This window comes from Anguilla anguilla, chromosome 10 (assembly GCF_013347855.1).
Source record: "Anguilla anguilla isolate fAngAng1 chromosome 10, fAngAng1.pri, whole genome shotgun sequence".
Lineage (NCBI taxonomy): Eukaryota > Metazoa > Chordata > Actinopteri > Anguilliformes > Anguillidae > Anguilla > Anguilla anguilla.
In genome coordinates this window covers 2620192-2647968 of record NC_049210.1, presented here as the reverse complement: position 1 = coordinate 2647968, position 27777 = coordinate 2620192, and the positions used below count along the sequence as shown (strand labels likewise).

Genomic DNA, 27777 nt, shown 5'->3' with positions numbered 1-27777 from the left:
TACTTCAAATACACCGCAAAAACCAAACACTAGGCTATGTGAATCTTTACACATATTTTAATCTTACATTTAGACTTTAAATCTTTTTTTTATTACTTTTTTTTTTGCTAAAGACAAAAAGATTGTTAATGAGGTGGGGCAGTATGACTCATTTTAAGATTTGCCAATGGGGTAAGACTATTTCACTCGACAAGCAAATGGGACTCCATTTAAAACAAGTTCATATTTTCTGCTTCAGTGGAAAAACAATTTAAAGTCTCATTACGAGACTAAAACACTTGTTAAGACAGACATTTTTGCGGTGCATTCGATTACTTTATTTGTTCGCCCACCGGATTTCATTTGGGCAATTTGTAAGGTTAGTTTGCTCCCAGCTTTCATTTGGAAGTGTTGTCGTAACGGACGTAATGAAGGGCTAAAGTGGCCTCGAGCTTGTACGATGTGCAGTAAGTGCTGCATGACCTCACTGCAAGCTCTGATGCAGCACCTGTTCCAATGGGTCTGCGATGACATCTTGTGGAAAGACGCAATCGCGTCTTCTACGTTGTAAGTCACCCCGGAGTGTCTGCTAAATTAATTTACTGTAAAGTAATCATATCGGTTTAGCTTAATGCGTATGTTCAATCTACCTTTTCATTTCTCGGTCACCTTGCTAAGCTCCCAACACTCATATTCGTAAATTAAAAGAAACGCGCACGAGTGCTCGAAGAAATATGAGACGTATTAATGAGTAGGCTAGATGCTCTTCTCCAGGGTGACTTGTAGCATTTCTCCAGTCGTGATTCAGTTCAGAACACCGCTCTATTACTTCAAGTCCTTCCGTCACTGTCCAGCCAACCTGAGCCATCTGTGGCCACGTCCACGCCCAGCTGGAGAGAGACCTCATACACCACCTTTCTCTCCCTTTCGGCCGGTTTCCTGCAGTCTCACTCGCCGATGATGGAGCTATTCTCCGTGACTGTTCCGCACCGTCGTCATTCCGGCTCTGGCTGTGTGATCGCTGACTGTGTCGCAGAGTGAATCACATTTAACAGCCGGTTGCATTTCTGACTGTTTAATCCCTCACATCGAAAACTTATTTTCAATTTGTTTTTTTAACTGCTTTAATCTCCTTCATGCTTTGCTCATTATCGTGTCAAGCGTTCCTTCTGAGTCACAACAAAGCACTACTGGACGACGACGACACTAACCAAGAGGTCATTTGCCTTTCTCTCTGTCCTGAATGGCCACCATGTTTATTAAATCCTGTTAATTAAAATATAATCTTAGACTTCCTTTAGCCATCTCCTCATTAATCCCCCCCACCCTCCACACAGGGATGTAAGATGGCGGTGTTCTGTAGACGGCGGATTAGCTGCGGTCAAACACACACATTTGCTCGCAGCCTCTGCTGACCTCCTGTTTCCCGTCCACTCGGTCTCGCTATCGTTATCGCTATCGTTCTGCTCAGCTTCCGCTAATCCGCTAATATTTCAGCGCTATCGGCTAGCGGCCTTGACCGCCCGGTCTCCCTCACACTGATGCTGTGCCGATCTGTCAGTGTTAATTCGGAAACTTTGCACGGACGGGAGTCCGAACAGTCAAGCGAGACGATCAACATCGAGAATGTCGGCACCAAAACATTTAATAGTTTTTATTTGAAAATGAAATAATATACTTCCGCAGTTGACAGTTGGAAACTGTCGTGGAGCAGTGCACTTCTCACCAATCAGGATTAGAGAGGAGAGAGAGGAGGCAGCATTTGGTCAAATTTGGGTTTTGGGAAGAAAAATCAGCTGTGATCATGACTGTAAAACCTAATGGATGGTTTCTCCCAGTGTCCTGGTTGCTGTAAGTTTGAAACCCTGGTACAGAGAGCAGAGAAAGCAGAATCGGTCCGCACACACCTGTCCATTGATCTCTCTGGCTTGTGGTTTGCATTCAGCTCACCGGTGAGAGAGAGAGAGAGAGAAGGCTGTCTTAGGTTAATAAGCCCTGGCCTTTTCAGGAGAGCTCTTGGTTTTATTTCCTGTTGCAGTGGCTCAAAAATCCCTTCTCGGGTGCCCAGAGCCGGCGGCCATTGCGGCTCAACCAGGTGCGCAAAGTAAACCTGGAACTGATTGATCTGACCTTTCTGTGTGCGCTGCAGAACAGGCTGTAGGGACGCCACCTGTCCGGTAACCTTGTGCCATCCCTTGTCGTTTCAGTTAATGGGGTCGTGTGCGATTTATCTGTCCCCTCACCACGCTGAGCCCCCCCCACGCCCCCAACCCCCACTCCCATGTCCCAGTGTTCCATTATCCAGTCATTCTGCAAACCCAATACGCCATCAGGGAGAGAGACGGAAGGGTGCAGATACCCCCATTCTCTCTCTCTCTCTGGGTCCTGTGAACGCCCTGCTCTGCACAGACACACAGGCGTGGCCACAGGTGACTGCAGAAGCTCGCCGGGCCTCTCCCTCCTCTTACCTGCCTCCGCTCAAACACCTGGTGGTAAAAGGTAAGGAATTCTCTCTCTCTCTCTTTTTGTCTTTATTCTGCACGGTTCTGAAGCGTCACAGCCTGCTGTCTGCTTGATTGATTATCAGCTGTTTGCCCCACAGGCATCGAAAGCAAGGGTGCGAGCTTTGCTAATATTAAACATGAGGTAACAACTATGCTGTGAAAAGTTGATGACTGGCTTGTCCTGTGAGTGTCAAACAGCCAATGGAAGGAAAATCAATCTTCCGCAGAATATGCATGAAATATGGTAATATGAAGATAATAAGATTGGATGGATATTGTGTGGATGATTGGATGGATGTGTTTAAAGTACGAAATATGAAATTATTATTCTAAACATAATGTAATGTCATTGGAATCGAAGCTCCTCGCTGATTAGCACTTTTAACAATATGCTGTAATTGCTGTAGGGTGTCCAGTAAAACTAGGAAGTGATTGCGATAAATTACAGTCATTATTCACAGCTGCTTTCAGCATATATTCTAATGTCCTATTATAATTAAGAAGCCTTAATTATTGTGTGTTGTTGAAAGTTAACGTCTTTTGAAAATATGCCGCATGGCTGATTGTTTAATGTTAATTTTCAAGCGGCTTATTATGGCCTCTGTGTGTGGCTTAAGATAGTGTATGTGTGCGTGAGAGAGACTGTGTGTGTGTGTGTCTGTGTGTGTGTGCGCATGTGTCTGTGTGTGTGTCTGTGTATGTGTATTAGCGTGTGTGTGTGTGCGTGCGTGTGTGTGCGTGCGTGTGCGTGTGTGTGTGTCTGTCTGCGTGCGTGCGTATGCGTGTGTGTGTCTCTGTCTGTGTGTGTGCATGTGTGTGTGTGTGTCTGTCTGTGTGTGTGTGTCTGTGTGTGCGTACGTGCTTGTGTGTGTCTGTGTGTGTGAGCGCTTGTGTGTACGTGCGTTTGTGCGTACGTGTGTGTGTGTGCCTGTGTATGTGTGTGTGTGTGTGTGCATGCGTGTGTGTGTTGTAGTGTGTGTGTGTGTGTGTGTGTGCCTGTGTATGTGTGTGTGTGTGTGCATGCGTGTGTGTGTTATAGTGTGTGTGTGTGTGTGTGTGTGCATGCGTGTGTGTGTGTGTGTGTGTGTGGTTCAGCAGTGCTCTCAGCCCCTCCGCTTTTCTGAGGCAAAGTGCCTTTTGCAGGCTTATTGATCCCAGCGCCTGCCCTGCCGCCCGCAGGTCCGCCCGCTGCGTGCCAGCTGCGTGTGAAGGGCATCGCAGTGACGGGCCTCATTACGCACACAGGAAACAGCGGAGCCGGGAGGGCTCGCCGCTGATCACTCTGCCCTCAGCGCACTTTCGATTAAACCCCCGTCTGCTCAACGCTCACCTGCGTCCGTCCGCTAACGCATCGCAGGAATCTGCGTTAGAAACAGCGCCGCCGTCGGCACAGGAAGCTCCGGTCCGTCTGCGGCTTCTTTTTCTGTGATTATAACACGGAGTCCTCTCACCCAGTGCATGCTGGGATAGGCTCCAGCACCCCCCTCCTCCGTGACCCTGACCAGAATGAGCGGGTATAGATAATGGATGGATGGATGAAGTAAGGCCAGTGACATATTTACTGGAAGGATGTCATTGGTCAGTTTACTTCTGCTCTCAGAGCAGGTGAACTATTTGGTTTGTACCGGTGAAGTACTATGTATCTCAACATAATGTACATGACAACCAGTGTCATGAGGTCCTGTCCACAACGCTGGTCTTAGAAACCAGCGACCAGAATAGATGTTGATGAATACTATGCATTCCTAGGGTTAGTACATCTTTATTACAGTGCTGGTACAGTATGTGGCTTATCGTGTAGCTCAGTATGGTAGTGGAAAAAACCATTGCATTGTTCACAGTTTCATAAAGCATTATGTTTTAGCGAAGGCGTATGCTTGGATTTTGGGTCTGGGGTGGAGGTGTTGACCCGGCAGGGGTCATGGCCGTTGGAACCTGTTTAGTCGGGGCACATTCGATTATGTTTAAAACAGTGGTTTTGTTCTGTCCATTTACTGGGTGATTGCATTTTAAAAAATGGTGTCGCTTATGGGTATCTGGGCCATTTCCCATAATGCCATTCTGTGTGGGGGTGAAATTAAGGTGAGGTACTTAGTGAGGGTCACTCAGCACAAGCACCCTGTTCCACATTTTCAGTAAAACATCTTTCCACTCAGTTTTTTTCCGCTGCCTAATTGTTCGGCCATTGATCTGTGAGGGGGCGGAGCTTGACGCCGCCAGTCAATTTGCCACTGCGCATTATGTTCACATGATCCCGGGCTCGCGGTTGCCATGGCAGCGTTGTTATGGTGACAGGTTATGATTATGTTCCATTAGTGTCCATCAGACTGTACATTTTCAGTGCGCTGGCTCCGCACCTTCATGTTTGGGTGGAAGTTGTAGATCGTAGACTTTCTGTTTCTCCTGACCGAGCTGAAAGAGAGCTGAAACTTTTTTTTTTTCGATATTATTCTCACGTAAGTCGTTTGCAATTTGCATGCTTTTTTCCCCCCTTTCTTTCTCCCCCCCCATCTCTTTCTCCCTCTTTGTCCCGTCCGTCCATGTCTGCTCGCCCGCCTCAGGATGGACCACGAGGAGCTGGAAGACAGAAGAATGGGAAACGCCCGTCTGCGGTACGAGGAAGAGGAGGGTGAGCCTTACTCAGGGGTCGAGGGGACACTGTGGGTTTGGGGGGGGGGGGGGGGTGTGCGAGGGGGACTGGGGTTCCATTAAGGCAGAGCACTAATATCATTAGAAATCGCATTGATCCTGGAGATTATGTCAACCGGGACATTCAGATAGAAGGGTGAAATGTGTTTCAAATCGGTTAGCAGCTGTGAGGTAGAGTTGGAAATATAAGAGATTTCTAGCATTGGTGGTATTAGGAGTATTGAGTATTAGGAGGAGGGTTGAATATCTCTGCTACGTGCTGCTGGTGCTGTCTGTTTTATTGAAATGAAGCTTTTTATCTCTCAGACCTTAGCTGCACTCACCGATAATTGGTGTTTTTATTCATAGTTTCGTAAAATTAGGTAGGCACTATTGTGTTTTAAAATGATCCCCGTAAAACTTATGCAATGTGTGTGGCCCCTTTCTCTCTCTCTGTCTGTCTGTCCCGTAGACCATCAGTCCATCTACATCGGCGTGCCCATGCCGCGGGGGTACAGGCGCAAACGCCGGCGTCGACGCTCCATGTCCAGAGACAAAGGAGACCGGGATCGGGACCGGGACTGGGACCGGGATCGGGATCGGGACCGGGAACAGCAGGATCACCCGGACGGAGATGAGGGGGAGCGATTCCACGGTGACGGAGGAGGAGGACTGGATCCCCTCGAGCAGACCCCTCCCCCTGACATCAGCCAAACCGGTGAGTCAGTCTGTGCACTTTACCATGGAGGAAAAAGACTAAAGTCATTACGCTGATCTGCAGTAATATAGGGTGATGCAAATTAACAGACACTACGAGTAACAACATGGTAATTATGGTACAGCACTGCTCAGAAACAGGGGGCGAACACACACACACACACACACGCACGCACATACGTACACACACACACTCTCTTTCACGGTGAGGGCGAGCACCATATGCCAATATACCATACGTCACATGTCATGTGATTCATACGCATTTGGGCGTCATGTGACCGCACTGGGGGAGATTGAGCCATATCGATGACTGCTGCATCATAAACAGTTCTGTCAATAATTATGAGCCATTTCTGACACAGTGGAACTGAGCATGTGCAGTAGGGAATGGTGTTCTGAGAGTGGAACTGAGCATGTGTAGTAGCCAATGGGGTTCTGACAGTGGAACTGAGCATGTGTAGTAGCGGACGGTGTTCTGATAGTGGAACTGAGCATGTGCAGTAGCGGACGGTGTTCTGAGAATGAAACTGAGCATGTGCAGCAGCGGACAGTGTTCTGAGAATGAAACTGAGCATGTGCAGTAGGGGATGGTGTTCTGAGAGTGAAACTGAGCATGTGCAGAAGCAGATGATGGCAGGGTCAGTGCAGCTCTGGGCTGGGATTGGCGGCATCAGGAGCCACAGCCGCTACAGGACATGCTAATCTGCTACAGGGCAGGGCTAAGCTGTCCAGAGTGGATTAGTACCTGTGTGAATATAGGCCAGCTCACTAACAACACAAACTGCTCACTTGATAATGGGCCTTCCCTCAGGTCATGTGGGTTTGGAATCAGCATCGGGACAACCTGTTAATGTATTTAATGTGATCTCTCAAGGAAAGGTAATCGACCTGGCCCAATTTCGGTTGTTAATGAAGGTGGGGAATGTTTATCGGCTAAGTCGTTTTTTTTTTAGTGAATTTTTAATATAATTAATTGACGACATCTAGATGCTTTATCACTTTGTATGCTGAGAGCTACTTTCACGGAGTAGGAAAAAAATGGCATTTAAATGTATTTTAATTTGACTTTGCAGCGCAGCAAAACAAAATAATCAATGTGGGGCGGCAGGGTGGGGGGGAGCGGGGGGGGGGCACTGTAACTCAAATTCATAAGCGCTCCTTCTTCATAAACTATTCCTTTATGAGCGGCCAGCCATCTGTTAGCACTGGGCAGGGCAGAGACAGTGAAATACGGCCTTCGCCAGCCGGGCCTCGAATCGATGCCTCTGATTGGTCGCGCCCTTTCTGGCCCGGACAGCCGCAATGCATCAGAGAAATTGGAGAACGCGAGCGCCAACTCCCTCTCTCTCTCTCTCCCTCTCTCTCCCTCTCACTCTCCCTCTCTCCCTCTCACTCTCTCTCGCTCTCTTTCTCTGTCTCTCTCTTTCTCCCTCTCTCTCCCTCTCTCCCTCTCTCTCCCTCTCTTCCTCTCTCTCTCTCCCTCTCTCTCCCTCTGTCCTTCTCCCTCTCTCCCTCTCTTCCTCTCTCTTTCTCCCTCTCTCGCTCTCTCTCTCCCTCTCTCTCTCTCTATCTCTCCCTCTTTTACGGTTAAGCCGCTAAGTGCGGGCGAGCGAGGGATGTAGAGAAAACGAGTGGAAGTGCGGGAGGTGTGTGTTCAGCGTCTGCTGTGGATTCGACTCAGAGGATTAGAGTTTGTGTTTGTGGCGTGTCTGTTGCCACGCAAGGCCCTTGCTTCAGGTATTAGCTTCTCAGAGGACATCTTTACACATTTTGTAGGTCATCCTAGAAAATGACTTAGGACACAGACTTGCCGAAGGAAATCACAAGTGCTGTCTCCGTGGCAACTCGTATGCAGAACCTGGGTTTGGTTGAATGAATAAGGGTTGCCGGAGGTTGCCAGAGGTGCCAGAGATGGCCGTTTTTCATGGTGTGAAATGGTTAATCAGAGTAGGGGTCAGTGAATAGTGTCGATGGGGGGATTGGGGGTCTCCAATACAGTCTGTTGATCTTTCCACTCAAGTAAGACCCCCCCCCCCTTGAGGGGGTCTGATAATTTGGACCATTCTTATATCATCCATCATCCTCACCTCAGAGGGGGGAAGCAATGCAGAGGCAGTCCCAGGTTCAGCTTTACCAGAGTAAGAAATGTTGTTCAGTTTTGGGCAGTAGTCTTCCACAGTCTCTGTAGTGTGCCCTGTACTGTTTGTTTTTGTAAAGATCCCACACTAATTTCCTGAGCTGAGTTTTTTTCCCAGGGTAATGGGCAGTGTACGGTGTGGCTCTGTGTGTGTCTCTGTGTGTGTGTGTGTGTGTGTGTCTGTGTGTGTGTGTGTGTGTGTCTGTCCCAGTGTCCCCAGCGGTCGAGCGGCTACGCTACATCCTGTGTGATGATGACGACGTGCCGACGCCCACTCTGTTCACGGAGATGGACACACTGCAGCACGAGGGGGAGGAGCTGGAGTGGAAGGAGTCTGCTAGGTAGCGTACACACACACATGCACGCACGCACGCACACACACACGCACACGCATACACACACACACGCACACGCATGCACAGTGTACATCCAATCAAGGAATGCGTGTCAAAGAGAATGACGCACTCAGTCCCTGCACAAGTTAGCCACTACACCCCCTACAAAGTAACGGCTATAACAGGACATCCATCAGCAGCCTGTCGGACCATGAAACGCCTTTCTGAAAATCCCCATCAGAAGCAGGGCGTTAAATGGAAGCTGGTCACCTTGAAGGCATTAGAATAGGATGTTTATCCCCCTTCCTTTGCCCGGCTTCTCGCTGTGGTCCCACAGGTGGGTGAAGTTCGAGGAGAAGGTGGAGGAGGGCGGGGAGAGGTGGAGCAAGCCGCACGTCTCCACCCTGTCCCTGCACAGCCTGTTCGAGCTGCGCACCTGTCTGCAGAACGGGACGGTGCTGCTGGACCTGGAGGGGTACTCCCTGCCCCAGATCGTGGGTGAGCCCCGCCTCCCCGGGTCACTGCCCACCTCCTGGTGCAGTCTGACCCCCCCCCCCCCCCCCGCGCTTCAAACTGCCACCTCAGCTCACTCCCTAACCCCCACAACCAAGAACCTGCTGTTTAACTGAACACATTCCATCCATCCATTATCTATGCCCACTTACTGTATAAGGGAGGAATACATCCTGGACAGGTCGCCAGTCCATCACAGGGAATTCATTCCAATTATTATTATTATTTTTTTTTATAATAGTGAATGTATTTCTATGCACTTATGACCTGGATCTGTACCCTGGTTTCAGATCGGCATAGTTATCTTATATTAGCACATATTAGTGTCTGGGAGTGCTTGTGTTCTCTTCTGCTAAATTGACGTGCAGTAAACATAACTTGGGGACACGTTGGATGATCGTTCTAAGCGGGGACATCTCTCTCCACACCCCCCCAGATGACATCATCGAGAGGCAGGTGGAGGAGGGCCTGCTGGAGCCGGAGCTGAGGGAGAAGCTGGTGTACGTTCTGCTGAGGAAACACCGGCACCAGACCAAGAAGCCCATCCACCGCTCTCTGGCCGACATGAGGAAGTCCTCTGGCTCTGGTGAGTGCCTTTCCCCCCCCGCCCACCTCCCAACCACCTGCTCCACCTGCCCATCTCCCATCCACCTGCTCCACCTGCACCACCTGTCCATCTTCCATCCACCTGCACCACCTGCCCATCTCCCATCCACCTGCTCCACCTGCCCATCTTCCATCCACCTGCTCCACCTGCCCATCTCCCATCCACCTGCTCCACCTGTCCATCTTCCATCCACCTGCACCACCTGCACCACCTGCCCATCTCCCATGCACCTGCTCCACCTGCACCACCTGCCCATCTCCCATCCACCTGCTCCACCTGCCCATCTCCCATCCACCTGCTCCACCTGTCCATCTCCCATCCACCTGCTCCACCTGCCCATCTCCCATCCACCTGTCCATCTCCCATCCACCTGCTCCACCTGCCCATCTCCCATCCACCTGCTCCACCTGCCCATCTCCCATCCACCTGCTCCACCTGTCCATCTCCCATCCACCTGCTCCACCTGCCCATCTCCCATCCACCTGTCCATCTCCCATCCACCTGCTCCACCTGCCCATCTCCCATCCACCTGCTCCACCTGCCCATCTCCCATCCACCTGCTCCACCTGCCCATCTCCCATCCACCTGCTCCACCTGCCCATCAGCACTTCCGCAGGGGTTTACGGGGAGCAGTGTGTCTGTGGCAGCGGCTCTGTCGAGCTCACCTAGCTGTAAAACGTGCTGCAATTAGCCCAGGTTACAGAGAGACAACACCGATTGGGCAATGAATCAGACCTGTCACGTCAATTCAGTTACTCCGGTCAGCCGCATCGATTCCGGGCGGAACGCAGACAAGGGCCTGCGTTCGGCCTGGAAACCAAATCAATTACACTGCTGTCCTAACTCCCTCTCTGTCTCGCTCATTACTTTTTAACTTTTCCTGTTTCTGTTTACTCATCTCCCCCCCCCCCCCCCCCCCACGCTCCCCCTCGTCCTCCATCTTAATTCTGTTGGCTCATCAACACATCTCTCCTCATGCATCACCTCTTTCCTACTTCTTTTCTGTTCTAATCTTCTGTTTGGGCCTGTCTTTCCTCCTCCTGCCCTCCCTGCCCCCCCGCCCCCCCCCAGGCCGCAGTCGGAGCTGCAGCCCCAGCCCGGGGGCGGGGTACAATCCATCCACAGAGGACCTGCGGATGAAGCATGGCAGCTATGGCCGTCTGCGTGAGTCTGCACCTCTCTCTTTCTTTCTCTCTCTTTCTCTCACACTCTTTCTCTCTCTAACCCTCTCTTTTTTCACCCTCTCTCTTTCTCCCACTCTCTCTTTCTCTCTTACCCTCTTTCTCTCTCTTTCTCATTCACTCTCACCCTTTTTCTTTCTTTTTCTCACCCTCTCTCTCTCTTTCTCATTCTCTCTCTCTCTAGCATAGACTGGCTCTTTTTTTCCTTTTCTTCTCAGTGTTATTCAGAGATGTTAAAAACCAAGGTAATAAAAATCGGCCTCTCCCTGGCCCGTACGATCTACCGTATACGTGCCCAAGCTTTAACGACCATCAGCAACGAATGGCTTGAATTTTAAAATGTCCGTTTACTGTGAACGTGTGACCCCCTTCGTTTCAGGTCACGCCCACAGTCGGAGCATGAATGACATCACAGACACGCCCAGTGCGGACCAGGTGACTCCAGACTCCTCTCCCACCAGCAGCACCCCCCCCCCAGGCTGTGAATAAACAGCCATGTAGTGCACCCAGAGCCAACCACACAATACAATATATAAGGTTTATTATATACACACACACACATTTATATATATGTATATATATACACACACACATACATACACATATATGTGAGTTTGTTTGTGTGTGTGTACATATTCATTTATACACATGCGCACACACACACACACACTCTCTTTCACACACACACACACTAGGCAACCCAGCAAAAGTCTGGGCTCCAAGTAATACTCATTTACGCGGTGCATCTGCCATATAATATCCAGCAGGAGCAAAGCTGCAAAAGTCATACGCTAATGAATAATCATGTATAGCAGTTGCCATTGAGCACTACAGCAGCCTGGCTATCTGTATGCGAGAGAGCGATCGCCCTCCCCAGTGTCTTCTGAAACATCTGCGGCGTGTCGGTTGGCTAGTTTGAGTGTCCTCCAGGAGCTCTGCAACAGCGTCTCACAACCTTTCTCCTCACGTGCCACACTTCCCAAATTTACAGAATCTCACGGCGCGCCTCTCTCTTGAAAGGGAGCGACGTGGTGACGTTGGTGTGACGTGTCAACAGGAGGCCCGAGTGTTCTTTTCCGGTTTTAATTAAGCGAAATTAACTTTAGTGGCATTCATTTCGGCTTTTGTGAACACCATTTGATCATTTGAGGTTTTTCAAGTTCGTTTTTCACAGCTGACCTCGCCTAACGGCACACCAGATTGCCACGGCACACCGGTTGGGAAACTGCTGCCGTACGTCTGTCCCAGCCCAAGAAGTTCAGCTTAGATTAATTACGTACATTTGCTCTCCGTGATCATATAACGGCAGGGCTATACTGTAATTAACAAGCGTATGCCTTGCAGCATTGCTCGAGAACGGAGCATACGGTGGATTCAGTACCATCGCTCTGGAAACGTTCACTTAAAACATTCACAGACATAATGAGCAGTTGCTGTGTCACTACTGAGCATGTGCGATACAGACAGAGGATGAACCAGAGGATGAACGCATATTGCAGGCAGGTAGCGGCATTCTAATAAAGGGTTAAATCGCGGGCAGTCGTTCGGGGGAAAAATAAGCGACTTTTTTTATTTATTTATTTTTTTTTACAAGAATTCAGTCGCTGTCTTGGGGGCCGAGAGCACAGTAATCTCATTTATAGAGAGAAGTCACTTTGTCTGCTGCTGATTTGCCTCACTTCCCCGTCTGCTAAATAAAATCAATACGGTCTTTCATTACTGTCGTCTGCTGAATAGATAATAACGACATTGCTTTTTTTTTTGAACCCGTCGTCTATTGTTACTTGTGCCCCCCCCCCCAAAAAAATAAAAAATAAATAAATAAAATAGCTCTAACTGTCATAACGTTTTTCATAACCGTCAGCTTCCCTTCAGATGTTTCGCCGCGCTTAGCCGAACCAATGAAGAACCGGAGGACGGAAGGATTATCAGTCGCCGAGAGAAACACAAACGTCCGTGTTTATCTTACTCGTTATTGCTTTTCTTTAATGCCCTGGTCTCCCGCTGTCTCGCCAGCCCCCCCCCCCTCTCCTATCGCTCCTCTTCCTCAGCCGAAGAACAAGTTCATGAAGAAGATTCCTTCCGACGCAGAGGCCTCCAGAACACAAACACAAATGTCTATGTTTTTTTTTTTTTTTTTTTTTTTACTCGTTATTGCTTTTCTTTAACGCCCTGGTCTCCCGCTGTCTCCCCCCACCCCCCTCCCCCCTCTTCCCCCTCTCCTCACACCCCCCCCCCCACTCCTTCCTCGCGCTCACTCCTCTTCCTCAGCTGAAGAACAAGTTCATGAAGAAGATTCCCGCCGACGCAGAGGCCTCCAACGTGCTGGTGGGGGAGGTGGACTTCCTGGAGAAGCCCTTCGTGGCGTTCGTGCGCCTGGAGCAGGCCGCCACGCTGGGGGGGCTCACCGAGGTCCCGGTGCCCACCAGGTGCGTCCCGGAGTGTCTGCGCAAGCTCTCGTTTCCGTGCCAGGGCTCTGCACTGCTCCCATTTTATAAAAAACTGACGTGTGATAAATGGAAAAATAATTTAATGGAGCACATCTGCTAATTGGGATGCATTAGTGTGCTCCTGAAGTAAAAAAAATACAAAAGTAACTTTTGAAAAAAACGTTAGTGTCGAGACCCTGTGTGCTGTTGTTTCATTATCCACCCTTATGAATGAAATGCAACGCTGTGTATTACAAACATGTGGATGATGACAAAAAATGTAATGATACAAATGTTTCACAGCAGTGTGTACTGTAAGTGCTGTCACCCATATATTGTTGCGATATCTTGATAGTATATTTTATTTTCAGTATTATCAAATATTTCCAGTGTACTCAGTTTCTGTAAAGGTACCTCCAGACTGAAAAACCCTGTTAAGAACAGGGAAACCTCTCTGCTTTCCTTGACCCTGACCTTTGACCCTTGACCCTAACCCTTGACCTTTGACCCCACCCACTCCCAGGTTCTTGTTTGTGCTGTTGGGCCCCCCGGGGAAAGCCAAGTCCTACAACGAGATTGGCCGAGCCATCGCCGCCCTCATGGTGGACGACGTGAGTGCCGGTCTGCGTCCTTCCCCGTACCTGGACAGGTGACCATACCTGTCCTGCACACACGTACGGGCCTGATTTACCGAAACCTAAAGAGCTGAAAGAACAGAGAGTAGAGTAAGAGAAGGACTACTCAGAGATACCGCATAGTAAGCTGTAAGGTGTTTTAGCACATGCAAAACTAATAACACGACCAATGATTGGTGCAAAACAGATACCATGACCAAGCTTAAAAGGTTTTGTATGGGCTAGAGGTCTTAGTGACAGGTCTATGTGTTAAGAGTGACAGGTACTTCACATAATTTCAGTATGGGATGACAATAACACTTTACATTACAGCTTACTATGAGGTATCTCCTTGTACTCCTTACTATGAGGTATCTCCTTGTACTCCTTACTATGAGGTATCTCCTTGTACTCCTTACTATGAGGTATCTCCTTGTACTCCTTACTATGAGGTATCTCCTTGTACTCCTTACTATGAGGTATCTCCTTGTACTCCTTACTATGAGGTATCTCCTTGTACTCCTTACTATGAGGTATCTCCTCGTACTCCTTACTATGAGGTATCTCCTCGTACTGCTTACTATGAGGTATCTCCTCGTACTCCTTACTATGACGTATCTCCTCGTACTGCTTACTATGAGGTATCTGGGACTACTTTGAGCAGGCTTTCTCTAACTCTATTCTCTGTTCTTTTAGCTCTTCGGTGATGTAGCGTACAAGGCGCGGGACCGCGAAGACTTGATCGCGGGAATCGATGAGTTCCTGAACCAGGTGATAGTGCTGCCGCCAGGAGAGTGGGACCCCAAAATCCGCATCGAGCCCCCCAAGAAAGTTCTCTCCGCAGACAAGAGGTAGGACGGACGACACAGGACCGCACGAGCGGCACGTTCGCTGTCAGCTGCCGGGGGCGCGGGGGGGGGAATGACTGCTGCCAAAATAACGTACTGTTCTCACTAAAAAAAGAAGTGCAGATGTTTCAGGATGGATTTTTATGATGTGAATGTGTTCATTGATTGAAAATAAAACAAAAACATGTTTCAGCACTTAAGCTGTCATCAGTTCTTGAAATAGAGGAATGTGAGGGAATAAATGGAGAAAAAATATAAGCGTAAATGGATCGATTGTTTCTCTGTCTGCTTAATGTCTTCTATTTGTTCAAGCGCCGATGACACCCAGAGCACTAGAGTATAATTTCCTTAAATTAAACATGACACAATTAAAAAAAAATTTTTTTTTTTAAAAGATACTGGGCTCATCAAAGAAAAAATATGACCGCTTCTAGGATGTACGTCGAAATAAAATCCTAGAAGCCATTTCTCTGACGAGTGCGATTTTTTTCAGAAATTGTATTTTACTCAACACTGGCGCCCCAACGAAGCAATTTCCTCTCCAGTTCAGTCGTGGGTGAAATGACTAAATTGGGCACATATTGGGCGCTGCGCTGAAGCATCTGAAGCAGAAGGCTCGGTGTAGCACCGGCACCGCCACTTAGCACCGCCGCTTTCTCTTGACTTCCTGTCTGCGCAGGAAGTCGATCTTCTCCTTAAACGAGCTGGGCCAGATGAACGGGGCGGCGGGCAGAGGTGGGGGCGTCGCGGCGGACGAAGAGATGCCCGCGGCTCACGAGCTGGGCGAGGAGCTGGCCTTCACCGGGAGGTGGGTCGGCTGCGGAATGTTCCGGAAAGAACTTGTGTGTGTTTTTCCTCTGTGTACCCTCGGTGCATTTTTATGGCGTGAACGTTGTGTGTTCATCTTCATCTCGCGTTTTAAAACATCTACACAGGGCTTTGTCGACCATCAGGCATCTGGAGATATATGGTTATTATTATTATTATTGTTATTATTATTATTATTATTATTATTATTATTGCTCTAAGATGGCAAAGTGAGGTTTAAGCAGGAACTCCTCAGAGATGTTCTTGTTTGGACATCCAACAATTTCGCGGGCGCTGGCATTACAAGTAAAAGGAGAAGACAAAAAGGTTTAAAAAAAACAAGAGCCCTGCTCACTGTGTTAAATGCTTTCATGCTAGTTTTAATGATGCGGCACAATGTCAACCTGACAAGCCCTCCTGGGCTACACTGTTTCTGAGCGTAGCTCATGTTCGTACCTGACAGAGAATTTTCCGAGTGGAGACGTTGCTGCATCGTTAAACCCGGTTTTGGAGAATTTAACGCAGGGTGCGGGTGTGTGCGGGTATGTGCGGCAGTGATGCTGACACAGACTGAAGACTCACCTCTTCAGATCGCACCATGGTTTCCGTGACATCCTCTAGATCAGGGATCAGCAACTCGCGGTCCTCGAGGGCCGAGAACTGCAGGTTTTCCACCCTCCCTTTGCCTGGGAGTCTGGTGTGAAGACAGTCTGGCCAATCAGTGGCACTAATTACCCGGGAGAAAAGAAAACCAGGGCTGGATTTGGATTCGAGGGCCAGAGTTGATGATCCCTGCCCTAGATAGCCTTTCTCTCTCTCTTCCTTTCTGTTTCTTTCCCTTTGAATAATGTTATAGTTTTAGTCTTGGAAAGATGATGGTGGTAGTGGTACTTTATTTATTTATTTATTTTTTGCACACAATTATGGATTTGTGCTTAGTTGAACCCTACAGCTGAATAGGAAATGTGCATGAGAGGTTAAAAAACCCCAGAGGGCTCATGCAAGGACCTCGCTCTTAGAGAACATCGCTAAACTCAGGAATTCAAACAGAATGAGCAATGAATAAAAGAAATATGAGAAAAAGAAGAATATAAAAAATAAAAAAGCATTCACGCATAGAGAATGTGTATGGAATGGGCTAAATATCGGTCTGTCCAAACAGATGTGTTTTTTTTAGTTCTTTCTCGAACAGGGACATCGATGAACAGTTTTTTAAGCGGTCAGGTAGAAGGTTCCAAGGACTGGTCCCTTGCTAAGCAACTGAGAACTGACCTTGAGTACAAAAGAGCATGGAGACTGGAGTACAGATAGTTATTTATCATGTTAGCGTTGATACATTGTCAGTTGTATTGATTGTTGTCATTGGGCCTCTGTGTCGTCTTGGTGTTATTGGCGTTTTTGTATTCCTGAGAGCTGGTGAATGTTAAACGGATTGCATTCATATAGCGCATTTTCAGGCAACAACTGCACAAGTGCTTTACAACGAGTGCCTCTCATTCACACACACACACACACACACACAAACACACACACACACACACTTAATCTCCTCCCCCCCAACCTGTTTTGGGACCATACGTAACATTATTTTGATTTTGAAATGGGGCCCGCATTTCCCACAATGCACCGAGGCAAAACTGTGCGGTGCTGCAGATTCTGCGGCGGGCTGGTGCTAGACGTCAAGCGGAAGCTTCCCTGGCTCCCCAGCGACTTCTACGACGGCGTCCACATCCAGTCCATCTCCGCCGTGCTCTTCATTTACCTGGGCTGCGTCACCAACGCCATCACCTTCGGGGGGCTGCTGGGGGACGCCACCGACAACTACCAGGTAAATTCCCCCCCCAGCCCCCCCACCCCCCACCCCTCAGGCCCACTCCATATCCTCCTGTGTTCATATGGATGACTTCAGAATGTGCTCAGTCAGTTACTCAACCAACCGATTGGCCGAATTTAATTTAATCGATGAATAGATTCGGCCGATTGAACGTAGCCAGGCTTGATTGCAGCCGGCCCTGTTGAATCTGAACCTCACTCATATTGAACTTTGCCAAATAGTCACCGCATGGTTTCTACAAGCCCATTTCTACAAGCACGCTGTGTGTCACTGTAGCTTGAATGCTGAGGCAGGAACTGAGACGAGGAGTTCATGCTCGAAAACCTGCCGGTTTGTCTGAATTAAAGCAGTTCTGCAAAGAAGAGTGGGCCAAAATTCCCCCGCAGTGTTTGGTTGCAGTTATTGCTGCTAAAGGTGTTGCAAAGTTCCCTTCAAGTCTAATATGGCGTTTTGTCTAAATATCTGAAACATTCAGTGTGACAGATATGCAGTAATAGAGGAAATCATGAAGAGGGCATGGCACTGGTAAAATGCTATTTACCACTGACAGTGATTTGATGATCAGGAAGACTGTATGTAATTATGCAGTCATCTACTGAAGGGATTGTACATGCTGAATAATGACAAAGAATGAGATTTTCTTATGAAAAGCTCTGTGGTGCTTTCTGGGCTTCGAATACGCAGGCCTACGTGTATTGAACAATTACTCTTTTCTCATCTTCAACTCTAAGCTCCAAAGCACCGGGCTGCAATAGAACAATTTAGTTCCGACAACTGGCGAAAATGGAAGTCCCCTTGAAAAATGTGAGCAATTTTTTCTGGTGTCCAACCAGAGATTAGAGTGGACCTGATGGAGTATTTGGGGGTAATAAAAAGTGTGACTCTTTTCGTAGGGTGTGATGGAGAGCTTCCTGTGGGGGGGGGGGGGTGTGGGTCTTTTTTAGGGTGTGATGGAGAGCTTCCTGGGGGGGGGGTGGGGCTCATTTTTAGGGTGTGATGGAGAGCTTCCTGGGCACGGCCTTCACGGGGACGATCTTCTGCCTGTTCGGAGGCCAGCCGCTCATCATCCTCAGCTCCACAGGACCCATCCTCATCTTCGAGAAGCTCCTGTATGACTTCAGCAAGTGAGCGCGGGGTCGGGGGGGGGGGGGGGGGGGGGGGGGGGGGGCAGGAAGACCGAGGGGCTCGCGCTTCAGTGGTGGAAGTGGGTCAACCCGCCGGAAAGCCTGCCACAGTGCTTCACATCTTAACACCGCCTAAAAAAAATAGTACAGTAGTACTGTTTCACCTGCTCTTTATTTAATCCCATCTCAACTGCCACACCTCTGTTGTTGGCTATTAGAGGGTTGTCGTGGTGATGCACAAAACTCTGGCCCACTGCAGGCTATGTTTTCTAGTTCGGTAGATTAAAGGCTGGTTCAGGTTAACAAACAAATATATAATAGATAAATAAATAAAAAGCCCACAGCTGACTTAAAGTGGTGCTGTTATGAAGTTTTTTTTAGGAGATTCTGACATTGTAAAATAGGGTTTTATAACTTCTGGCCGTAGCTTCTGGAGTGCGGAGTTGAAGCCCGGAGGGATTCGGGCAAAGAAGCTCGTAACCGGTTGTCATGACAACAGTAATTTAACAGTCATTTAAATTTAACCGTTGATTTTTATGTGGGCTGTGTGGATCTTTTAAAAGAGGAATGTGGTGTAATCTGCTGCAGCAGTTTTGATCAAAACCGGGTATTAGAGGGAAATTATTCTTTTTGCCTCAGGGATACAAGTCACGGAACCGTTATCGAATAGCACTCGCTTGCTTAGTTTCTGACTTAAAAGGGGCAAACATTCATCAGCAAGATGGTATAGTATGACAAGATAAGAAGTGCCACAGACCTTGGTCAAATACCTGTTTGTTTTGGATTCAAATACTTTTCTACGCTTTACTGATCTTGTCTGGTGTATTGGAACCGATGAAATACTCTCAAAAAGTGCAAACCCTGCCTTCCGGTCATATTGGCAGGCTCAGTTTCACCAGGCAAGATCAATAGAGCAAGAGACAAATATTTGAATCCAAAACAAATACGTATTTGACCCAGGTCTGAAGTGCCGTTGGTGTCTCCGCATTGTGTTGCCTCTGCAGTGCCTCCATTTTGTGTCTCTCAGTTTCCGTTCGTCCTTCTTCTTCAGGAGCAACCAGCTGGATTACATGGAGCTGCGGCTGTGGATTGGGCTGCACTCCTGCGTCCAGTGCTTCCTGCTGGTTGCCACGGACGCCAGCTACATCGTCAAGTACATCACGCGCTTCACCGAGGAGGGGTTCTCCAGCCTCATCTCCTTCATCTTCATCTTCGACGCCATCAAGAAGATGGTGGGCGCCTTCGCGTACTACCCCATCAATACCGGGTTCAGGCCCGACTCCGTCACGCAGTACAAGTGCGAGTGTGTGGCACCCGACCCAGGTCAGTCCCACCCCATGGGGGGGTGGGGTGGGGGGTAGTGGGGTTTGGCACTGCAAGCTAGAGGGCATTGATGATGAAAAAATTGAGGCTTCGCTAACCCAAAATGGCCGTGAGGTATTACAGGCTTACAGATGTGGACTCATCGTTGTGTTTGCGTGGGCGTGGAGAAATAATTTGTTTAGATAGCTAGTTTGTTGTTGCGCCACCTATCATAGAATTCATGATGCCCCACAGGATGGGTGTGGCTGGAACTTGAATTTCAGGGTACCGGGTTTTGGTGTGCGCTGCGCTCTGCGTAGGACTCTAGGTTATCAAGATGAGGCGAGTGACCCCCCAAAACTGGGGACCCTTTTACTTCAGAGACATGAAGCAGAACATCAGTGGCATTGTTTCCGTGAACTGAATTGCTCTTGTTCCCAGTGGTGGAAAATCCAGGTAAAAAAAAAAAAAAGTCCCTCCCCAGTATTTTGTTCCAATCACCTGGATTTGCTAAGTAGCTCAATTCTTCAGCCAAGAGGCAGAACCAATCAGTGAAATCGGCTGGCTGAGTTCACGGATGGAAGAATCACATGGTGGGACTTTTATTTTCTGAAACCTGGACTTTCCACCTCTGTTTGTTCCCTAGTGTCTAGAATCAGTATTTACGTAGCTGACCCCAGAGGTGGCATGCATGCATTCAGCACTGTACAGTGTGAAACTGTACACTGTAACTGATGGCCGATTTGACTATATTTCAGCACTGTGCTGTATATTTGGATATTTCACCATTTTAACTGATTTCTTCCATGTTTGTTCTTGCTGCACACACAATAATTTGGCTGCTGTCTGATCGGAGTGAGTATGAGTTTATATTTGGAGCTCCAGCGTGAGCTCTGCTAATCTGCCTTTTATTTATTCAGGCTCATCATTTGAAGCTTGAATAAATCCGTTTATACCCCCTAGACGTGTGTTTTTTGAAAAAAAAAACATTAATTTGAGACTACATTCGTTTTCTCTCCTCCTCTTTCATCCCTCCCTCACGTTCCTTTCCCCCTCTTTTTTTCTTCCTTCTTTTCTTTGCCTCGCTCCCTTTCTCTCGTGGTCTGCGTTTGAACAGTTGATTCGATGATCTCTCAGCTTCAGGGGTTCTGGACAACAGCACGAATCTCTCTGGGGTAGGTGCTGATATAGACCGTGTGCCTGTCTGCACTAGCCCCAGTAGACTGCCATAGTCTGCACAGGAAGATCTGTGGCAGGATGAGTGGTGCATGCACACTGTAAAATGTGTTAAATCAGCTCTTACAGAGTACATATGGTCCATATTGGACTCATATGTACTTTTTTTTGGAGTTTAATTAATACTGGACATTTTACTGTGTGGATAGAGTATGACCGTCTCCATAGTACCCCTGTCCAAAGCCAAAGGATGTGTGCGGCTTCGACATGAGAGATTTGAGTGGATGATGATCTCTTGATCTGAGCTGTTCTCCCTCCCCGTCTGTTGTTCTGGCCTCTCCTCCTTCACTGTTTCACTGTTTGATTCTTCCTTTTTTTTCTTCTCTTTTCTCTTCGTCCATTTCATGTCTCGAATCTCTCTTGCCATTTTTTGTTTTGTGTGGTCCCCATCCCCCCCTACGCTCTCTCTCTCTCTCTCTCTGTTGTATCCCAGTTGAACTCCACAGTCCTGAACTGGACCCAGCTGGGTAAGCAGGACTGTCTGAGGTTCGGGGGCGCCCTCTCGGGCGAGGCCTGCGGGTACATCCCCGACCTGGCCCTCCTGTCCTTCATCCTCTTCTTCGGCACCTACTCCATGACCGTCTCGCTCAAGAAGTTCAAGTTCAGCCGTTACTTCCCAACCAAGGTGAAGGCCCGAAGTAGGGAGGGCGGGGGCGGGGGGCGGGGGGGGGTTTGGCGTGAGGCATGCGTTATTTTCGGGTTCAATCAATCAAACTTTATTCGTGTAGCACTTTTCATACAATCAAATGCAATACAAAGTGCTGCCCATAATAAAACAAGATAAATATAAACAACATACGTAACAACGTAACAATACAACATAGAATAAAACAATAGAAAGTATGTGCAGACAGAGTCAAAACTGGAGTGAGGAAAGACTGGAGATTGAATGCACTCAGAATAATGCTCAAAACACAAGAGAGAAATAATCAGGGTAGGGTCAGATAAAAGTGAGATCAAATAGAATGAAACCAAATATGCTAAAATAAATAAATACAATACAGTACTTGATGAACACCCTAGAAACATGCATTTTTTCCTTGAGGCAAGATATTTCATAATGAAAATATTAGTTCGGTCTTTTCTTGCTTCTCTTTGTTTTTGGTTTGCATTTTCACGCCCCCGTACGTCCCAGCTCCGGAAGCTGGTCAGTGACTTCTCCATCTTCGTGTCCATCATGACGTTTGTGGGCCTCGACATGCTCATGGGGCTGAACACTCCCAAGCTCATTGTCCCGTCTGAGTTTAAGGTACCCGGGGGGGGGGGTGCTTTCTCATGCCTGTCTCCAGCTCCTACATGTGCAGCTGCTTGACTGTTATATTACAGTCCCACGAATGTTACATTACAGGAATTTAGCAGACACTCTTATCCAGAGCGACTTACACAACTTTTACACAGCATTTACATTGCATCCATTTATACAGCTGGATATGTACTGAAGCAATGCAGGTTAAGTACCTTGCTCAAGGGTACAACGGCAGTGTCCTACCCAGGAATCGAACCCGTGACCTTTAGGTTACAAGCCCAGCTCCTTACCCATTACACTGCTACGTGAATGTGTGCTTGTCTGACCCATGACACTTCGGTTCTCCTGCTGGTTCCTCTTTCTGCCCGTCCTCTGCAGCCCACGCGTCCGGACCGGGGCTGGGTGGTGACGCCGTTTGGGAAGAACCCCTGGTGGATGTACCTGGCCAGCTTCGTCCCGGCCCTCCTCGCCACCATCCTCATCTTCATGGACCAGCAGATCAGTGCCGTCATCGTCAACCGCAAGGAAAACAAGCTCAAGGTGCCGCGCGGGTGTTCGGAGCTGCTCTCAGTAGCGCTGGTCACAGTTCTGTGATGATGTCTGGGAACTCTGTCTGGGGATGCGAGTGAATACTGGACAAAATGGCTGGAGAAAATGTGACATTTCTAATTGTCATATTTGCTCTTGTTTTTCTTTTATACATTTTTCATCTATCCCCAGCACTCTACACAACCTGTCAAAAGTTATTGAAACCAGTGCTCTCATTCTTTTTTATTTTTTGCTGTGCCATTTTGAGACCTTTGAGTCCCACGCTTTGTTATGCTACTTAATTGACCGTTAAGGGACCAGCCACTTTGCTTGAGAGCGTCCCCCCCCCCCCCCCGCAGTGCGCTGCATTGACTCCCTCCCTCCCCCTTCCCTCTCTCTCTCTCTTTCCCTCTTTCCCTCTCTCACTCTCCCTCTCTCTCTCTCCCTCCATCCCTCTCTCTCTCTCCATCCCTCCCTCTCCCTCTCTCCCTCCCTCCCTTCTCCTTCCCCCCTCCCTCTCCCTCTCTCCCTCCCTCCTTCTCTCTCTCTCTCTCTCTCCCTCTCTCTCACTCTCCCTCCCTCCTTCCCTCCCTCCCCCTCCCCCCCTTCTCTCTCTCTTTCCCTCCCTCCCTCCCTCTCTCTCTCTCTCTCTCTCTCTCTCTATCAGAAAGGCTGTGGGTACCACCTGGACCTGTTCTGGGTGGGGCTCCTCATCGCCGCCTGCTCCTTCATGGGGTTGCCGTGGTACGTGGCTGCCACGGTGATCTCCATCGCCCACATCGACTCGCTGAAGATGGAGAGCGAGTCCAGCGCGCCCGGGGAACAGCCCCAGTTTCTGGGGGTCCGGTGAGGGACGGGACGTGAGGGGGGGTGGGGGGGGGGGGTCCGACAGAGGGGTGGGGTGAAACAGAGGATGCACTTGCAGCCATCACCCTGATGTTGTACAGTAGTTTTTTAATCACATCTTTTGAAATTACATTACAGGCATTTAGCAGACGCTCTTATCCAGAGGGACTTACACAACATTTACATAGCATCCATTCATACAGCTGGATATATACTGAAGCAATGCAGGTTAAGTACCTTACCTGTGACCTTTAGGTTACAGGACCAACTCCTTACCCATTATACTACACTGCTGCCCGTGATCTTCTGTAATCATACCTCACTTCTTAAGCTTAAGGCTTAGCCATAGCTTTACTGACTTAGCCAGTGCTTTACTGTGTGTGCTAGACTTGATGTTCATGGCTTTGGATAGCTGCTGCTACTTTATGACAGAATTGTACTTTATCTGACCTGTGTTTGTATTTGTTCCAGTGACCTTCAATATGCGCTTATTGTACATCGCTTTGGATAAAAGCGTCTGGCTCATGAAATGTAATGTAATGTCAAGGATGGACTAAAATGGGAGTGTAAAGATAGGTCTGTCTGTCCTGTCCTTCCGTCCGTCTGTCCACGTGCAGGGAGCAGAGGCTGACGGGGATCCTGGTGTTTGTGCTAACAGGTGTCTCCATCTTCCTGGCACCTATATTGCAGGTGAGGCTCAGGTACCGACAGAACAGAGTTGAGTTCACGAGCGGAGTTGAGGGCTGGTTCCATTTCAGTGAAATCAATTCAACACAGTCATTTAAATTCAGTTAATTCATTCAAATCCTCATAGAGATAGAAGATTATTGCTTCTTTTCAGTTCATTAATTGAATTTCAGTTCTTTCCCTTTATTCACTGAACTGACTCAATTCTGGTAATAGCTAACCAAGCAGTGATTATAGAAGATTAATTAAAATAGGATCATATTTAATAGCTAGTGTAATGTTGAACCTGAACCAAAGGCCAAGCTGTGTTTCTCTCCCTCTTTGTTCCACAGTTCATCCCCATGCCAGTCCTGTATGGAGTATTCCTCTATATGGGTGTGGCCTCGCTCAGTGGCATCCAGGTATGTGGGGGCATTATATATGGCATGTTTAAATAAGTGTACATCGTTGTTATCATGACAATGACATCGTCAGTGAAATGCTTTCCGGATAGAGAGAGATAGAGAGAGGAGAGAGAGAGAGAGATTTATTAAAACATCATTAGATTTGTTTTAGCCTTTTAATTCAGTCAAGATAGATGTGTTTTTTTTTTTTTTGGTTCCTGCGGTTTTAAATGGGAGAAAAGAAACCCCATTTCTGAAATAACCTCGCAGTGCTGTGAGCCCGGGTCAGCTCAGGTTGGCGGGGAGTCTGCGGGGTGAAATCCGTGAACAGACAGAGCTCTGCAGTGGGGGGGCTGATGCATTATTAAAGGATATGGTGTGTGACAGAGACTGGAAACAGGGGGGACTTGACTCATTGAATTGCAGTGTCGGTGTCGGTGCAAAAAAAAAAAAAAAAAGTTAAATAAATGCAGACGTTGTGAATTTTGCCTCGTAGTCATCATCGTTCGATTTGAAAATGAAAATTTGATCAGTACGAAGAGGAAAACAACAAATTTGATGTGAGCGTCCCTATACGTTTGCTTTCAACAGTGTAAATAACATCATTGAAGATTTTCTGTTGGAAAGGTTTTTTAATTTTTTTTAATTTCTGGTTTTAGTCTGTGAGTCCTGCGTGCCTGACCTGTGTGTGTGTGTGTGGTTTTTTTCGGCAGTTCTGGGACAGGATTAAGCTCTTCATGATGCCGTCCAAACACCAGCCCGACTACTCCTACCTGCGCCACGTGCCTTTGCGGCGGGTCCACCTCTTCACCCTGGTGCAGATCGTCTGCCTGGCGGTGCTCTGGACCCTCAAGTCCACCGTGGCCGCCATCATCTTCCCCGTCATGGTGCGAGCGTCAGCTCTGATCCATATCCATATTCATATATATATATATATATATATCCCTATATAGCAGTGGGAGCCAACCCTGTTCCTGGAGATCTACCATCCTGTATGTTTTCACACCAACCCTGATTTGGCACACCTGACTCTACTAATTAGCAGCCGAATGCAGATCGTTAGCTGTTGAATGAGGTGTGGCTTTGTTAGGGTTGGAATGAAAACCTACAGAACGGTAGATCTCCAGGAACAGGGTTGGTTGCCACTGCTGCATGGTACTATGTTTTCTGTATCCCTATCCCCTTATCTTCTATCCCTCTATCCTCTGTTGCTCTATCCTCTATCCCCCTATCCTATATCCCTCTATCCCTCTATCCCTCCTTCAGATCCTGGGGCTGATGGTGGTGCGGAAACTGCTGGACTTGGTGTTTTCTCAGCACGACCTGGCCTGGATGGACGACATCCTTCCGGAGAAGGACAAGAAGAAAGACGAGGAAAAGAAGAAGGAGAAGGAGAAGGAAAAGGAGAAGAAACCCAAGGGAGGAGAGGACAGCGAGGACGAGGTGAGAGAGCCTCGCGGGACGCTGTGTGAAAAAATCCCTTTTTCTCCTCACCTCGATCCCTCCCTCGAGCGGTGCCCGACCACCTCCTCTGATGTGTCCGTCTCTCTCTCTCTCTCTCTCCGTGCCGTTTCTCGTGTTGCCCGCGGTTACGGTCGGCCGGGTTCGTTCTCTTCTGCACGTTTAATGCTTCGGTACAGCAGGTGCCTGAGGGGGGGGGGGTGTGGGGGGGGGGAGCAGACTGGCCCGGCCTTTTTTATTCGACCCGTTCCGCACATTCCGCCCCCTGTCTCCTCTCGTTCCGCACGCGGCATCCTGATAACTGCCAATTTACTGGTCAGCACTGCTTTTTCTGGGGCCTGTCTTTTTTGTGTGTGTGTGTGTGTGTGTGTGTGTGGGTATTTGGGGGTATACTGGTGTGTGTGATTTTGTGAATTTTTCTCTGTGTTTGTCTTCACATCCTTAATGCTAGCTGTGCTTCTCTTTCTCCGGAGAGGAAGGCTCCCCCATTCCTTCCCCTTATGAATTCCTCAATGTCTCACTGTATTACCCCCCCCCCCCCTCACCCCCCAGACCTCATCCAGGGCCCCCAATCCTTCCTGTGAATGTTTTAAATGTGAGTACACTCTTCTCCACACCGTCCACACAGACTGAGTCAATTTTACGCACACTAAAGCAAATCTGTGGTGAAAATAGTAGGGGAAGAAAATGTCACACAGGACAGTAGAGCATTTTCTGAACATCGCTGTGCATTTATTGTAATATTTTGTGGTATTAAATAAATGCAGAGTGCCGTGGTATACATGTCAAACGAGACGCTGCTGGTTTGTGAATGTGTCTGCTGCCACCAACTGGAGCGTTTTAAAACTTTTCTTTATTCTCTCCTCTCCACGCTTTTTTCCTTTCTATCTCTCCTTCGCTGCTCCACACCTTTTTTTCTCCTTTTTTTTTCTCTCTCTCTCTATCTCCTTGTTTATTTTGGCGGTATGTGCACGCAGGAGAAGCTCCAGTCCTACTCCAACCCCTCCCTCAGTGACCTGGAGTCAGACCGCAGGTACAGAAACCCGACTCTTGACAGCGCATTTATCCAAAAAATACATTTATCTCTGTTCATTTTATCTGTGTGAAATATAGTGAGCTGAATGTGCGTTTGCGGTCCCCCTGTTTTGAGCCGTTTCTATGTTTCCTGTGAATCTCCATCCCCCAGCATCACTCTGCACCTGAAGATCTCCTGCCCTCCCTCCCCGGCCATGCCCCTGGCTCCGCCCCCAGGCAGGCCGTGCCCTCTGCCCCAATTCAAGATCGAGGTGGACTCCAGCTACGAGGACACTGACACTGACCACCACCGCCGTCGAAAAATGAGCAGCGAGACCACGCTGTAGGGGCACAGACGCTCCTGTGGACACTGAGCCACTGACCGTACCATGAACGCTGTAGATACTGACACTGTAACCGACTCCAGAAACTGTAGGTACTGACACTGTAACCGACTCCAGAAACTGTAGGTACTGACACAGCACTGACACTGTAACCGACTCCAGAAACTGTGTAACCGACTCCAGAAACTGTTGATACTGACACAGCATTAACCGTAGCGTACCACTTGGTGTTCTAAAAGGTTTGACCAGAATAATACAATTTAAGACAACACACTTCTTTTGAAGTGTCTTTCTGACATGTTGTAATGTTGTTTGTAACAGGGCATAAAACCATGACTTTTCTCCACTTCTTCCACTATTGTACAATTTAGGGGACTGACTACAGGCAAACTTACTCTTAGGATGTTTAGAATGTCCCCAAACTAAGTTTGTAAATAAAGTTAGATTCAAAAAGCTAAATACTCTATGAT

At 48.2% G+C, this 27777-nt stretch overlaps 1 protein-coding gene across 1 annotated transcript; it reads left to right on the top strand.

The window, feature by feature from the left end:
* The first annotated feature begins 137 nt into the window (after window positions 1-137).
* slc4a5a (solute carrier family 4 member 5a) lies at window positions 138-27753 on the top strand. The gene is made up of 26 exons (XM_035435706.1): window positions 138-546; window positions 5045-5112; window positions 5584-5829; window positions 8180-8309; window positions 8641-8801; window positions 9253-9402; window positions 10495-10587; window positions 10984-11039; window positions 12876-13033; window positions 13557-13644; window positions 14344-14498; window positions 15175-15303; window positions 16956-17130; window positions 18127-18260; window positions 19312-19583; window positions 20700-20737; window positions 21232-21423; window positions 21934-22047; window positions 22423-22584; window positions 23240-23418; window positions 24036-24108; window positions 24438-24506; window positions 25202-25375; window positions 25755-25931; window positions 26927-26982; window positions 27136-27753. Exons 1-26 carry the CDS (start codon window positions 440-442, stop codon window positions 27308-27310), a joined length of 3531 nt encoding a protein of 1176 aa, XP_035291597.1. The 5' UTR covers window positions 138-439; the 3' UTR covers window positions 27311-27753.
* The last annotated feature ends 24 nt before the right edge of the window (window positions 27754-27777 follow it).

What these genes read in the sequence shown, in the direction of transcription:
- slc4a5a (XM_035435706.1), top strand. Translation starts at nt 440, where the DNA reads ATGTGCAGTAAGTGCTGCATGACCTCACTGCAAGCTCTGATGCAGCAC. An exon ending in GCCGTTACTTCCCAACCAAG is followed by an intron (nt 21,424 to 21,933) that starts GTGAAGGCCCGA and finishes CGTACGTCCCAG; the next exon opens with CTCCGGAAGCTGGTCAGTGA. An exon ending in TCCTGGCACCTATATTGCAG is followed by an intron (nt 24,109 to 24,437) that starts GTGAGGCTCAGG and finishes TTTGTTCCACAG; the next exon opens with TTCATCCCCATGCCAGTCCT.